The 15,386-nt window shown below is 38.1% G+C and overlaps 3 protein-coding genes across 34 annotated transcripts in view; 2 read left to right on the top strand and 1 right to left on the bottom strand.

Annotated features, from left to right (window-relative positions):
- RUFY2 (RUN and FYVE domain containing 2) overlaps positions 1-2,225 on the top strand; it is a 51,429-nt gene extending 49,204 nt beyond the window's left edge. For all 15 annotated transcript variants that reach the window (XR_012001101.1, XR_012001100.1, XR_003235739.2 and 12 more), the window contains one exon: positions 9-2,225. Coding sequence is in view for 9 of the 15 variants with exons in the window: in XM_026003565.2 (XP_025859350.1) it covers positions 9-152 (144 nt within the window). In the remaining 6 variants the exon portion in view is untranslated. The remainder of the gene's footprint in view (positions 1-8) is intronic.
- A 277-nt stretch (positions 2,226-2,502) lies between these two features.
- Positions 2,503-13,746, bottom strand: HNRNPH3 (heterogeneous nuclear ribonucleoprotein H3). 17 transcript variants are annotated; one of them, XM_026003583.2, is made up of 10 exons: positions 13,310-13,746; positions 8,349-8,483; positions 7,684-7,822; positions 6,980-7,164; positions 6,413-6,499; positions 6,011-6,126; positions 5,096-5,231; positions 4,060-4,155; positions 3,860-3,952; positions 2,503-3,744 (listed from the first exon to the last, which is right to left on the bottom strand). In XM_026003583.2, exons 2-10 carry the CDS (start codon positions 8,458-8,460, stop codon positions 3,668-3,670), a joined length of 1,041 nt encoding a protein of 346 aa, XP_025859368.1. In that variant the 5' UTR covers positions 8,461-8,483; positions 13,310-13,746; the 3' UTR covers positions 2,503-3,667. The 17 variants fall into 17 exon arrangements, with proteins under 17 accessions (XP_025859368.1, XP_025859387.1, XP_025859377.1 ...); XM_026003602.2 differs by having other exon boundaries at positions 7,025-7,164; positions 13,310-13,544; XM_026003592.2 differs by having other exon boundaries at positions 13,329-13,538.
- PBLD (phenazine biosynthesis like protein domain containing) overlaps positions 13,745-15,386 on the top strand; it is a 43,801-nt gene continuing 42,159 nt past the window's right edge. The window contains exon 1 of one of the 2 annotated variants that reach the window (XM_026003523.2): positions 13,745-13,964. The gene's annotated coding sequence lies outside the window, so the exon portion shown is untranslated. The remainder of the gene's footprint in view (positions 13,965-15,386) is intronic. The other variant, XM_026003533.2, reaches the window with a different exon arrangement.

Below are 15,386 nucleotides of genomic sequence, written 5' to 3'. Positions count from 1 at the left end.
ATTTAAAGCACCACTGTAGAAACTGTGGGGAAATTTTCTGTAATGCCTGCTCTGACAACGAACTGCCTTTGCCTTCTTCACCAAAGCCAGTACGGGTTTGTGATTCCTGTCATGCATTGCTGATCCAGAGATGTTCGTCTAATTTGCCGTAAGACTCCAGAACGAAGTCCTTACATATGAAAGTACCTACAATGAATGGTTTATGTATGAACCATGTATATGATGTATTTAGATAGCCCTTCTTAAGCAGCTTTCAGACAGTATTGGTACCAGTTTTATCTTTCACGTATTTCAACTCATGGGAATTAGTAGCTGTAGAATAGCTCCTGTTATTCAAAAAGAACTTTCAACAGGGCATGCTTTAAAGTAACTTTAATTCCTAATTGATGTAATAGTCATTTAACTTTTAATGCCACTAAAAAGGCCAGAAAGCATAGCTAACACACATTTGCCTTATTTTTTAAAGGCCTTCTTAAATATAGGGGTTAAGATTGTTTTATTCTACAAATTGTCAAATTGGTATTTGATGGTGCCTGTAATTTTAATGCACTTTAAAGCTTCAAAGTTCTCAGATCAGAAATGCATTGAATTTTTTACAAGTATTCGTATTCCAGTTCAACAGACTTGCTAAGATTTCAACCTTAATTATTTGTCCTTTCTGTCCCACTTCCTTTTCCCATTTTGCATTAGAAAAGGCCATTATTTTATCTTATAAAATTTCCTTTTGGTCCTTCTCTAATCAGTGTATTTATTGGTATTTTTCAGATATACTAGGTTAAAGAGGTATTATTTTACCTCAACTTTTCCTTATTTTAGAAGGAAGTTTTTTGAAATTATTACTTGCACAGCTTTCCATATGCTACATACACCTGACTCACTAAATTCCTAATTTTTTTAGGGAGGGCTCAACATCTCTATAAATGAAAAAGAAAAAAAATGTTTACTAGTAAGGGATTATAGGCTCCTGATTGATTCTCCTGGAGAAGCATTAAAGGAGAAATCTAAAATAGTTTGCCCGATAGGACTGAAGTAAAAATTTTTAGATTTCCATTTCAGTAACTTTTAGGAAGCATTACAGTGATCCTTTACTGCACATATGTATACAGTGAAATATTCACCATTTACTGAGTGCTGAGAGCCAGGATCTTGAGCAGATGAAGATGTGGTCTCAGCCCTGCCATGAAATACATGAACTATTTCAAGCACGAAAGATTCAATAAACACTAATCCCATTATACCATACTTGCAGCACACCAAGAATATTTAAATGGTACCCTCATAAAATCAATCCTTTAAACAGCATTACCACGTGGGAGATCACTTTTTCCCCTTTTGGTATTAATTTCAGCCATGCACTTTAAGCCTGTGAACCTTTGTAACAGATCAGATAGGAATTTTTGATTATTCCTAGGAGCACTGTCTTTAGTGAGTTAATCATGGCCACCCTCTTCCCACCTCAAACGAGGTTTGTCTGTAGGATCCTTTCCTCAGAGTATAAATACTTTCAATAGGGTTTAAAAATAATTTTCTAAACTGCCAAAGTATGAAATCAGTATTTTACTTGGATTTATTTTCTTCATATTCACTTAACTTTTGAGGTCTTCAGTTAGAACCGCTGTACAGATTTTTAAGGTGGTCTTTCTTGAATGCTGATGGAAATAGTCGAGATGCGTTATATTCTTGAACTGTTTTGTATTGATGAGATGAGTAAACATTTTTATGATTGCTAAAAATGAGAATAAGCAAATAGGAAATTTCAAATACTAAGTGTTTTTTTTATTATTGTGCTTATTAGTACAAATTTTAAATTGTGATTTTGCTTAAATTCCAAGGCTGGATTTCATTCGACAAACCATGATTTTCAGTCCCCCTTTAAATTCCTTGCTATTCAAAACTGTTTATCATCATTGGTTTTGGGCTTTTTGTATGCAAGCTTTTATGACAGCAATATAATTTGCTTCATTTAGTTTGGGCTCTTATTTAAAAGCCATTTATACTAAATTTTGGATTTTGTTATAAAACTTCCAATTTGTATTGTGAACTAATTTTCAAGATTTGCCCTCACAGTATTTATCTTAATGAATTTCACATATCATTCTCTTGTCTAGCCAGTACTACCACAATAATGCTATCACGGTGCCAAGGAATTGTGACTGTAATTCTTCTACTCTGCAATGTTTTAAAATGTGAATTTTATAAGCCAAATAAAAGATATGAAAAATTAAGCCTTTTGAAGAACTTGCATTACAACTTTTATACCGTAACTAAACATTTTAATAGGATGGGTCCTGGGAAAATAAAACACAGGATCTTAAAAAAAGTAAGTGGTAGAAGTCTAAATGTATAAGATGGATCACTACTTGAGCTAATGGGCTCCATTTAAGCTAACAGTACAAAAATCACTACTTAGGTATGTCATTTTGTCTAATAGTCACTTAAGAGTATCTCCTACCAATTGGATTTATAATCAGTAACCGACAAAAAAACATTCTAGGACAGATATTATCTCCCACGTTGATATTTATTACATTAATAACATTTCTAGCAAAAACAAGTAACAAGGTCAATAACTGAATTCACATTGACAGGTTTCATTTTGATCCATTAGCCAATTTGGAAAAAAGCCATATTGATCAAAGGGATTAAAAGTAAAAAGCACCTTTTCCTTGCTACATATAGTATTTTTTTTTTTTTTTTTTAACACAGTGGCTCTAAAACTCCAAACAGATATCAAATGCAAAATCCAACTTCCAGGACTCATTTTAATTAAAACTATCACATGGACTTGTCTCTTACATTTGTTTAGTCATTTACACAGTTATTAAAAAACAATATGCTTTATTGGGTAGGAAAACTGAAAATACAGCTGAGAGAATTATACTCCATAGTAAATACTTTTGTAGTGAATTCTCATGTCACTGAGAACCTTAACCTAGTCTAAGACATTTTGAGATAACTTACAACTATCACTTTTTTGGAAACATTTTTTGGTACTTCAATCAAGTGCTGAGTGAATTTTATTCTAAAATCTAGGGCTAGAATTTAAACTTCCAATATTCTCATCCCCAGTAACACAATTATGAATATTCAGAAATCCAGATACCTCTTAAGATCTTCAACATTTCAGAGCTATGCCTGATAAATGACATTTGAAAAAGAATGTAGAAATTAGCTGAATTTATACTCCTGAAAACACCTACTCATCTTTAGGATTTATATTTACAGTATTGTCCAGGAGAAAAGAAAAGTTACACTATTTTCCAAGTTCTATTTCAGATGTCTGCTTATTAATAAGACTTGTAGTTTATGCAAACGTGAACCATTATCCTCTAAAATTACACTATACTACTTCTTGTAGAGCTAATAGTAAAATACATCAACCCAAATCTTATGAAAGCAGCACATCCTTAAGGAGTAACTAGTATATAAAAAGTATCAACATCAGTGGTTTGAATATAAAAATTTATTTTTAAGTCAAAGTATGCAACAAATAAAACCTACAGAAAACAGATTTTCCCATCACAATCTGTTGCTTTACCAAATAATATTTTGAAAACACATTCCTTCAGTCATTATAAAGTTCTTAAAATACAAAAGAAATTAAATCTGTAAGAAAGTCTAGTAGACCAGACGCTGTTGTCAGGACTTTTATCTTGGTGGTTATGCTTTAATACATGCCACGCCATCCACCTCCACTCATGCCACCTTGCCCATAGTAACCGCCACTGCCTCCACCACCACGGCCTTAAAAAGAAAAAGTCAAGAACTGTTTTACCAGGAGATAGCAGCACATACTTCATTGAATATGTCTACACACATGGGGCTAACCAATCAAACCACAGTAACCAAAGACACTTACCATAACCACCCAAGCCATCAGGAGTACCATATCCTCCACTGTAATTGTTACCCATTCCCATTCTTCCAACAGATCCATAACCTCCCTGATTATCTTTAAAAAGGAAAAAAAAAAAAAAAAAAAAAGAAAAGAAAGAAAAAAAAAAAGGTTGAGACTGATTGCTAAGTGTATAATTCTACTCATTTAAAAATTTTACCTACCCATTCCATCTCTGCCATAGCCGCCCATTCCAGAACCTCCCATTCCAGAGCCACCTCCAGGAGTAGAATTCAAGAAGAGTTCAATGTACCGATGTTCTTGAAGATAAAAAATAGTAAAAGGGAAGGAATGATGGATCAAATTTATCAATAAAAGCATAAAAGATAATTAGCTAATATTAATCTGAAATTATGGAGACTTCCTAAATCAGTGATAAAAATGAATGCCAGATAGGGCTAAAACCTAAACTACCAAGTTTTGTTCAAACTGTACAATCTTGAACAAGTAAAAAGTGGTTGGGGTCTTTTGCTTTCCTTATCTACAAAAAGGGCTGATTCATGATTTCAGAACCAATTACTGTGCTTCTTAAAAATACATTCCATGCCCAAAAAAGTGAATTAGAATCATGAAAATAATGTCCATGAAAACTTATTTTTTACTGAGTACAAAGTGATTTTTTTGTCACCAGATTTAGGAAGCAATGGTCAGGGAAAAGTTTAATGGTTTGAAACGTATTTGATGACATGCAGAAATAATAGATGGGTTCAAGAGTGGTAAATTTGCAAATGGCACGGGAACTCAGGCAAGTACCAAGTAATACCTATTTTCCCTCTTTAATTTAAACTTAAGCTCAGATAACCGGTTAAGTATGGGGTCTGAATTATCCCTTCAATAAAAAGCCCCCTAGAAAGCCATTAAAGTCTGAACTTTTTTTTTTAAATTTTTATTTATTTATGATAGTCAGAGAGAGAGAGAGGCAGAGGGGAGAAGCAGGCTCCATGCACCGGGAGCCCGATGTGGGACTCGATCCCAGGTCTCCAGGATCGCGCCCTGGGCCAAAGGCAGGCGCCAAACCACTGCACCACCCAGGGATCCCAAAGTCTGAACTTCTTAAAGGCCATATGGTTTCAGATCCCAGTGACTGCCAAGAGTTACTTAGATCCTGTAACATCTTACATTTGAGGAATTACAAACTAGTTATTTTATAAGCAAGCTCACACCTAAGAAATGAAATAGCAAGCCATGGATACCACTTACGCATGTTATTCTTATCTTTAGACATGGCAGCTACAGCATCTTCATGTGTCACAAATTCTACATCTGCTTCTCCTGTTGCTCTGCCATCAGCTCCAATATCAATATGCACTCGTATTGGATTTAGTGGTGAGAAGAACTAAATAAAAGAAAGCACTTATTAATTTTCTATTTACAACTTGTTTCTTATTAATTCTACTTAGATTATTGAAAATAAGTTCAATAACCTTGGTTTTCTCTTATCCATTAAAACCAACCTCTCTACTGCCCTGTATTACAAGGCTAACAAATCAACTACAAAGGTTCTGGGAATATAAGCTTATACACACTTTCTTCACTTCCAAGAAAGAAATTTCAAGACTGTTTAAAGGATAAATAGGTCACCAGAGACTTAGAAACACGTGCAGAGAATTAAAGTGCTATGATTCAGACCAATGGAATTTGACAAACTGACACAAACTGTATATGGATAGCTCCCAAAATAAATCACTTAGTTCTAATCACAAGTTAACCAGAATGAAGCAATCCTAAAAGGTACCTGGAACTTAGACCAATCAGTTCCCGGTAAGATCTATAGCTTAGTTTCTTTTAGAGCTAAATAGTAAACAGTCTTGGCTTTGGAGACCAGTGGATCCCTACTACAACTACTCAATGGGTGTGACTAGATGCACATGGGCTCAAGTCTGCAGATACGAAACCAACCAGTTTCAAATAAGCATCTACACCCATTATTTTAACACCTTCTGTTTCTAATCATGCCGTGGCTACAAAGCTGAACTAAACCTCATGACTTTATTTTCTTATGAAAAGGATTTTGATATTAAACTATAAAGAAAAAGATGAGAACATTAAGAATGCTTCAAAATTAGATACCAGGATAAAATACAAAGTCAGTAATAAACTACTAAAATCACTCACATTAGCAATGTCATTTTCAGTTGCACGAAAAGGTAATCCTCTCATATGTACAAAATGTCCACCATGAAAACCTGAACTTGCATCACCAGCTCCACCATAGCCATGTCCTCCCATACCTAAGAGAATAAAATTTCCAAAGATTATAGAAACTATTGATACACTTAGTAAAGCGTTTCAACAAAACCTTTTCCCCTATATTCTGACAGTCAATAAATCCTTACAGTTGTTCTAAACATTGACTCAACATCTATGTTTACCTGTACATATACATCTGTATAAAGCCCCACATACGTATGCACTAAAATATGCTCAAGTTGATTATTTCAATCAAGTCACCTCACCTATTATTACCACTAAATGACTGTAAAATACTAACATACACCTGAATATGACTTAATTTACCTCTTCCATCTCTCATTCTGTCATCAAAGCCATCGTTTCCATAGCCATAATTATTATAACCACCATAGTCATCAAAACCTCCATAACCTGCATAATTTAATGAGAAATACATGAATATACTTTCAAGAGATAAATTTCATAATCCAGTAAAAAATTTCATAATCCAGTTTATAAAATCATTTTGTGGTAAGCAGTCTGGTTATATTATTACAAGTTTACAACTCCCAACTTACTGCATGTGGAAAAAGAAAGCAGTTAGTAACACTCAGTTGAAATAAAAAAATCTCAAAAGGACGCATTTAGACATTAAAATTAACTCTCACCCTGATGTCAAACAAATAGTGTCAAAATACGCCAATATCTTCATTCTAATTTCTGTATAACTTATCTAGGTGCCAATATGTGCATCAATCAAGTCCCATAGTTGGCCACGGGAATCCGTATTTTCATGAACAGGTTTTAAAACCCAGTAGGTACTGAAATTACTGCCATTTCTGTATTTCTTGACAAAGTGTCAGGAACATTAAGAAAATGACAACAGAACCTTTGTTCATTAGATACACATACCACCATCATATCCATCACCTCCTCGTCGCATTCTGTCATACATACTTCCACGCCCAGCTCCATAATAACCCCCTCTTCCTCCTATCGGTCTATCATATGGTCCCGGTCGCTGGCCCAGCAATCTTCTTGGTGGATCATAAAATCCTTTGATTTCACTTCTGCTACTTCTGAAGATCTCAATATACCTATTTAAAAATGGTTTAAGGTATAGGTTTCAGCATAAATGTATTAGAATGAATAAGATATTGGGCAAAAATGCAGTAAGTTTTTCTACATCTAGGCACATATCCCAATTTAAATTGCCTAAATACACCATAAATTAACATTTTTTACACCTACAAACTTAAATAATTAATATTTAAGTTTTACAAAGACAAACTAGTCACTTGAAAACAATTCATATAATATAATTTTAGCTTGTTTCCTTTAGTACATGATAGGTGTTTAGAAAAAATAGCTGATTAAACAAAAGCATCTATCAACAACATCCTACAGAGAAATGGAAACAATCTAATTTTAATTTAAGCAAACTATTAGCATTAATTCCCCACCCAAATCTGTAGTTTCCAAGTTAAATTTAGATAATTATCAATTCTTTTAAACTACCCCAGAAAAATGTTATTGTAACCCCCCCATTTAAGCAATAGTGACCCACAACCCCCAAAAATAAAAATTTAACACCATCCCAAACTCTCCATCCCCACCTGTGCCCTATTCTTTCCTTGTGTTTCCCCAGAGCATTTTCTGCTATCTCCTTTGAAGCAAACTGCACGAAGGCCTCCCCTGTGCTTCTCCCCTGGTAGTCCATCGTCAATGTTATCCCATTTGGCACGATTTCCAACCCTTTAACCCAAGGACAAATAACCCCATCAAGGGGAACAGTGTTAAAGGCTGAAACATTCCCATCTGAATCAAATATTTAAAACAAGTCTAAACAAAACAAAACAAACAAAACAAAAAAGCTTAAGTTTCCCATCACCCCATAATACAAGCGGAAGATTTTTTTCAAATATTATTGGATTACATATTTTTTTTTGCAACCAGTGTCTTTTTAAATTATGCTAAAAGCTCACCTATGTTACATTTAAAAAGCTAAATCAAATTTAAATATTGCTCCATATGATAATTCATGGTTCATTTCATCATACATAATTACTCTCAATTAAGTTTATTGCACATTAGTTAGGTTTACATATTCTACACATTCTGTACTGAATATTAAGTGGAGCATATTTCATAACTTAATACATTAACCAAGATATCATACTCAAAAGTCCCCCCCAAAAATGGGTTTTACAAATTAAAAACTGAGTAATAATAAAAATATAAAATTAAAATACTACTAAACTTTGACTAATACTAGAGGTACCTTGAAAGAACTGAACTATTTCCTCTTTGCTGCAACCAAATGGCAGTCCACGAAGTCGTACTGTCCCATCACTAGCGTCATTTGGACCATTATGTTTCATAACCCAATCCATCTCAATAACGTTTGATTTAAATGCTATAAAAAATAAACAAGCACATAAAGCAGTCAATCAAAATATACTCTTGCTACAGGTACTGAAGAAACACCACTCAGTGGTGCAAAACAGGAAATATGTGGCTTGTTGACAATGCCACAGTTCAAAGGCATGACACTTTCCATTTTGGGATAGACAAAAAGATTGGGAAAAGTGAGTGAAACCCAACTCTTCTGACCAGAAAGTACCAAATTTCTAAGAACCAAGTTTTATTTAATGCTGAATCTTAAGAAAACTTCATCTTGATGTCCACTTCAGCCTTTTTCGTCTCTCAAATTTTCATTCACATTTTTTCAGGTTTTACTTATTATTCATTGAATCACTTTGTAAATTCTTTAAAACTTAACTTATTCAAAAGCTGCACATAGCATCACTGTCCACTCACAGTAAGAGGCTAAGTCAAAAGTTCAAGGAGTACTTTATGTCATTTTTCTAACATCAAAGTCTTAACTTTTTAGATGCATTTTAATTCTAACACATCAAAATTGTTTTTGAAGGAGGAAAAACTCCTTTATCTATTTTAACTAAATCTAAACACTCCTCAAAAACGTTTTAAAATGATTTAGGGTGAGCTTTAAAACTGAGGTAATCCACTCAAAAGTGAATGCTTTCCAACAGTACCAGTGTTTTTGGAAGCTACCTGTTGAGAAGTTATAGGAGATAGTACATTAAAAAAAAAAAATCAATTCACTGCTTTACTTTTAAACACAAATTAAAAAAACAAAACATAATACATTCACATTTAAAAAGTATTTTGGGGTACAGAGAAGCCCTCCTAGCCCTCCAAAAAGAACCCCTCCACATCCAGTTCCCTTCCCAAGAGACAACCATCTTTTCTTTTAGAATTCCAGAACAGTTTAAAGAGGCTAATGCAGAAGTCCTTCAGCTGCAGAAACTTACCAGACCTTACAAATTTCACTAAACAACTGAAGGAATCCTACTCACCTGAGCATTTCAAACCTTTCCCTCACCACCTCCTCCCCTGTAAACAAAACAGTTTGTTCACTTGATTCCTTTACGCTTCAAGATATTGCATAACCATGTTCACTAATATTTGATTTCACACCATCTAATTATATCAGTCCAACAGGGAGAACGCCTGCAAGAGTAAAATTTTTTCCCTAGGATCTGTGCATTTAAAATAACCTAAGGTAGAAATTTTCCAAATGTGTTTATTAATCAAATACCTCTGGCATATGAATCACCTTTGATTCTTGTTTTGCGGTTTTTAAAATCCTGGGAGTCACTCTAGACAGAGAGGTCCAAAGTGGGAAGACTATGATTTTTGTATCAGACTTTACAACTAATTTTTAGGCACACCAATACCAGGCATGAATTTCTGAGAGAGAACTGGTTTTGAATCCCTATTCTGCCACTCACTGGCTGGCTGATTTAAGCAAACTTAACCTCTGTATTCAGCTCTAAAATATAGCAGCGGTGCCCATACCTCGCTGGACTGTTTTAAGACTCAAATCATTTATTAATGCTAAATCTGCAGTATGGTAATCCATTCAATGGTAGCCATTCTTATTGGATTTTAAGGGATCCTGTAAAACTACTGAAATATACCACAAACCTTCAAGGATGAAAAACTATCTTGAGTCTTAAAAGGAAATAAAGATAGAAGTCATTTCCAAAGTCAACATAGGCTTAAAAGCTTTCAAGTTTCTTAGGACTTGTCCAAGATAGAGGGGAAAAAAGGAGGATTTTGGGAAAACATGTGTTAGGAAGGTAAAAAATACTGTTCTAGAGTAGTCCTGAAAGACGGAGACCCTGAAATCAGTTTGGCAAAAAAGTTGAGACATAGTGTGTATCTACCATTTTCTTAAAGCAAAAACAAACCCCCACCCCCCAAAAAAACTTTTCAAAAATGACACCAACTTCAAAAAAAGAAAAAAGAATGGCTTTCCCATAAAAGGTGATTCAAGAATAGAAGAAGGAAAAAGTGGAGAGGGGGGTAACTTTTCTTGAGTTAGTAACTCAATAAAAATTTAAGTATTTTGCAAAACCAATCTAATCTGTTGTGAAAAGACCTTAATGCCTGATGCTTCTTCTCATTTAGCCCATTTCTTTCTTCATTTTTGGGGAACAAAAAAGGATGGAAATTGACTTATCTTTACTATAAAACTTAAGTCCTTTCCAAGAAACACTAGCAAGCAAAAGTAGTTTTTTCCATCAGTCCATACCAAAGAGAACTATATAAACAAAGTATTAAGTCTATAAAAACCACACAAGGCAATTTTAACTTGAGGAAAAGTTCATCAGATTCAAAAGACAAACTTTTATAGGATGACTCTCCACCCAACATGTATCATGTATTAATAAGAGTATGCATCTTAAAGCCACACTAGACTTCTTCAAAATTCAAAAGGAGTCTAGAATTCTAGTTACAAAACAAAACCAACAAACTCTTGAGACATACAAAAGACAATCTGCTCTAATACATTAATAAAGTGTCTCAAACTACCTGGAATTTATTAATTACTCAGGATAATCCATCTGAACCTTTCTTTGCAACAGTGTCATGACTAATCTTAATTCTGCTTTAAGACTTCCCAAGTGTTACCACCAATTAAAAAAAGTTGAACTAAGATAACTGTAGTCAGTTTTGAATGAGACTTTAATTTCCTAAAAGTTATGCTAGGTCAAAGAGACCAGTCACAAACGTCCACATACTGTATGATTTTTAAATGGGTCAAGTTTGTTCTTTGTAACACAGGCATATGCTATCTCCTGAAGCATAATACATAAAAGTTACAGTGTGATGCATCAAATAACTTTATAAATGGAAACCCACTCGCCCTAAAAAATGAGAAGGAACTTCAAACTCTGGCAAAAAGTGGTAATATGTCTAACTAAAATGAAAAATTTACATCATTTCCCCTTCCCAATGTGCTCGGTCCTTAATTTTCAGTAGAAAAAAGACACTAATAATACCTAAAGGGAGGTGAAGTCTCAACTTCCAAAGGAGTTTCTTTCCTAAAACAAAGTAACCATCACCTACTGCAGCTCAGCCACTTGTTTACCCAAATAAGAACACGGTTATTAAAAATATAAAAGCAATTAGCAATCAAGATGGATTTCCAGATTGTGATGCACATGAAAGAGAGCAGAAAAAAGGGTTTCTAGGGTAATCCAATTAGGAAAGCAGTTTTATCATGAACTGTATCGCAGGAAACTGGGCTTTTTCAAAGACTACTAAATTCAGACTACCTTCAACAACAGAAAGGCTTTTCGTTTTTTAAAGCTGAAAACGGTAGGTAAGAGTTCTTGTAAAGATTCACAGCTGTTATTGGAAACTGTTACTCTCAGGCCTTGCCTGTCACTTTTGTATCCTATTCAGTAGAAATTATCAAGTTCTCTCCTAAGGACCAAAAATCATCACCCTACCATATGACTGGGCTTTCGGTTTGTCTTTTTGTTGAGTAGGCTTATTTTCTAGGTCAAAATATTACCACAGTCCTATACCAAATAAAAAAACACGCTCAGCTACCAAAAGAAAAATTAACGCTAACTGGATGCTGGATGTATTTTACTTCTACAACCTCCTTGCACAACGTGTAATCTTTGGAGATTTAATACTGAAAAGCCAGTAACTCAATTCCTACACAAATTTATGCCATCACGGATTGTTTTAGCCGTCTCCTAAAGGTAAAACTCCTACTTAAATTATAACCCAGTATGTGCCAAACTACACAAAACCATTGCTAAACCACCCACCCCCGCCCAAAAGTTCAGAAAGCTCTATCATAATTCACTGGGCCCAGACGACCTATTTGAAATAGGCCCATTTCACATTCCTAGGACAAGTCACCCGCTTTTTACTGCTTACAAAACAAACTACCCATAAAGTCTTTACGTTTAAGATAAACGTCAGAAGGAATTAAAAGAAAAAAACAAAAACCAAAAACACCCTTTGGAAAAATAAGTACGTACTCTTTTCGAAGTTCCAAATCTGGAATATAAGGGCCGGCTAAGCGTCCTTTATTCCTCCCCGGAGACTTTTCGTTTATCTAGCTGCCCTAGAGACCAGAGAGCTAAGGAGAGTACGCCCCTTCCCCCCCTCCCCACACCCCTCCGTCCGGCAGCCAAGCTTGGCTTTAAAACCTTCGCCACCGGGCGGCGGAATTACAAAGGAGGCCGTCTGCCTCCTTTGTCCTGGATTTGGGAGTTGAGCGCCTTCGTCGCCATTGGCTTTCCTCCCCCAGCTCCAGCCTCTCTCATCTTGGGAATCTGCGTCAGAAGTCACTCGCAGTCCCGCCAGCCCTGGTAGCCCAGCCGAGACTGCGGAGGAAGGGAGGCCGCGGTGGGAGGCCAGGCCCATCCGGCGCCATTTCCATCGGGAGTGCGCCCGCCAGCCCAGACCGCCCCCCCACACCCCAAATGCCCAGCCTTTCCCTGCTCGCTTCGCTCCCCACCCTCATCCCTTCCGGGGCGCTCTGACCTCCCCCCCCCGACCTTCTAAATCAGTTTTCGGAAGCTGAGGGGCAAAAAGTAGTAAGAGAGGGGAAGGGCGGGAAGCCGAGGTGGCCGCGCCACCGTACCCAAGATGGCGGAGGCCAAACCAGCAGGGAAAGAGGGGAAATGCCGGATGACCCCCCCACTCCGGGCCTCAGTTTCGTCCACCGAATTTCACCTGAGCAAGTGTTCCCCCCGCCCCGGCAGGCCGCCCTCCGTGAAGTGGGAGATCGCCTGGGAGGCGTAGCGTGGCCGCCTCCGAGCGGCGACCTCCACACTCCCCCCCCGCCCCCCGTCTCTCTTTCGTCCTTCTCCCGACTCAGCTCTTGAAACCACCAGCCCAACCTACCCCCTTTTACTTCAGATACCCTGTCGGGCGACAGTAACGCCGACTCCGGTGCCCGCGGGGTCGGTCGTGGAAGAGGGAGAAGTCGCTCGCCTCGTGTAGCGCTCACCACAACGGTTCTTCCAACCGTCTCCGGCGGCGGCAACCGCTAAGGGAGCTGCGCAGCAGAGCGACTGGCTTGGGGGGATGGGAGAGAGCGAGCGAGAAGGAGGGGGTGGGGCGAGAGCAACGGAGACCTGCCGGCCCGCTCTCGCGAGACCAGAGAGGCGAGCCCGCCTCGGTGCCGGCCGCTGGAAGCGCGCGTGCGCGCTGGTGGGTTGACCAGTTTGTTGGGGAAAGAAGTGGGGAATAGCGGAGCTAGTCCAATTAGACGCGGGTTACCGTAAAACTGTTAAATGCGCAGAGCCCACCTTTCCGCCCCGCTCCGGAGGATGTGAAGTGGCAGTGGTAGTTCTGCCAGTGTGTGTGTGTGTGTGTGTGTGTGTGTGTGTGTGTGTGTGTGTGTTGAAGCGGTGCGGAGAAATTCTCCGAAGGACAGATTCCATAGAGGCCCTACCTACCCTTGCCCCAGCGTCACGTGCGGGGAAGGGATGCCACGTGGTTCGGCGGCCAAATGCGAAGGGGGCTTTTCTTGGGAGGTTTGCGTTATGCAGTAAAAGTAAGTGTTTCCCCGCTGCGAAGATACAAGAGTGTCCTCCAGACTCTCGTTTGGGCTAAGTCCGAGGCCCCTCCTCCTGGCACTAGGCGCCGGCCCCGCCCTCGCCCTCCTCCCCTCTCGGTTTCCCTATAGCTCGTCTCGAGGGAAAGTTACCCGCTTTCTCCTGTGCCTGCCTTCCCGTTTGCTCGCTCCTGCTTTTCAACTCTTCACTTTGTATTGAAGTGTAATTAACGTACAGTGATTATATTACTTCTAGGTGTACAACGCTGGTGGCACAATTCTATACTCAAGGCTCACTAGGAAAAGTAGTCACTGTTACCATAGCCTTTTTTTAAAAATTAAGATTTTTATCCATTTATTCATGGGAGACCCAGGGAGAGAGAGGTAGAGACACAGGCAGAGGGAGAAGCAGGCTCCACGCAGGGAGCCCGACGCGGGACTCGATCCCGGGACTCCAGGATCACGCCCTGAGCCAAAAGCGAATGCTCAGCCGCTGAGCCACCCAGGTGTCCCACCATACAGCCTTATAATACCGACTATATCCCCTATTTTGGACTTTTCACCTCTGTGACTTATTTTGTAACTGGAAACTTATACCTCTTAATTCCCTTTATCTATTTCACCCATCCCCTCTGGCAGCCACCTGTTTCTTCTCCCTATTGAATTCATTTGTTTTTTGTTAGTTTCACCTCTCCCACTTTATAACCTCAGTGACAAATTAGGCACTCATGATTGACAAGTTCGGGTTGTTTTCTAAATAAGGCTTTGCATTCTTGAAAATTGCACGTACAAGTGACACCTAACACCTTTGGGTTGTGTTGTCCTACCGCCAAGGTCCTAAGTGACACCGAATGGCTTTTTTTTGTTTGTTTTTTTGTTTGTTTGTTTGTTTTTAAGCCAAATTCCTGTGGGAAGGTTGCAGGGCGGTTCTGTTAAAGAGATCAATGCAAGTTAAAGTGCAAATGTAGGAACCGTTTATGAAGTGCAAGGGAGGAAAGAAAATGAATTTGAACACAGGGATGTTTCTGTAGGTTGGAAATGTGGACGAAAGTAGGATGCAAACCTTTCATTTCCAGCCAAAGACCTATTACAGAGATTGGGAAGCCCTTGAGGTGGGATAAGGGATGTTAGCAGTGGAGAAGCTTGAATAATGTTTTACCCCATGAAATCTCATGTGTAGGGTGGAGGCAGGAGGTCAGTTACCTGCATAAAATGGAAATTTCCATGTCATGGTTTAATTCACCCTCAAACCTGCTTTACACAAGTGTGGGACAGTAAGAATTGTCTAGGTCATAGTGCCCTATTGCTTTTCTTGAGCCGGCTCCCTCAACCTCTTAGAGGAAGGGGGATGGGACAGTGTGGTCATTATTACAAGACACAGAAAAACAAAATATAACATTTTGTTACAAAACCATAATGAAA

This window comes from Vulpes vulpes, chromosome 4 (genome assembly GCF_048418805.1).
Source record: "Vulpes vulpes isolate BD-2025 chromosome 4, VulVul3, whole genome shotgun sequence".
Lineage (NCBI taxonomy): Eukaryota > Metazoa > Chordata > Mammalia > Carnivora > Canidae > Vulpes > Vulpes vulpes.
Note: the sequence above shows the minus strand (reverse complement) of the source record. Positions and strands in the feature narration are given on the sequence as shown.

Excerpts from the sequence above, each read along its gene's own strand:
- HNRNPH3 (XM_026003583.2), bottom strand. The coding sequence starts at position 8,460 with ATGGATTGGGTTATGAAACATAATGGTCCAAATGACGCTAGTGATGGG. Across the intron at positions 6,127-6,412 it reads CAGAATGAGAGATGGAAGAG|GTATGGGAGGACATGGCTAT; the intron begins GTAAATTAAGTC and ends TTATTCTCTTAG. Across the intron at positions 4,156-5,095 it reads TAAAGATAAGAATAACATGC|AACATCGGTACATTGAACTC; the intron begins GTAAGTGGTATC and ends TTTATCTTCAAG.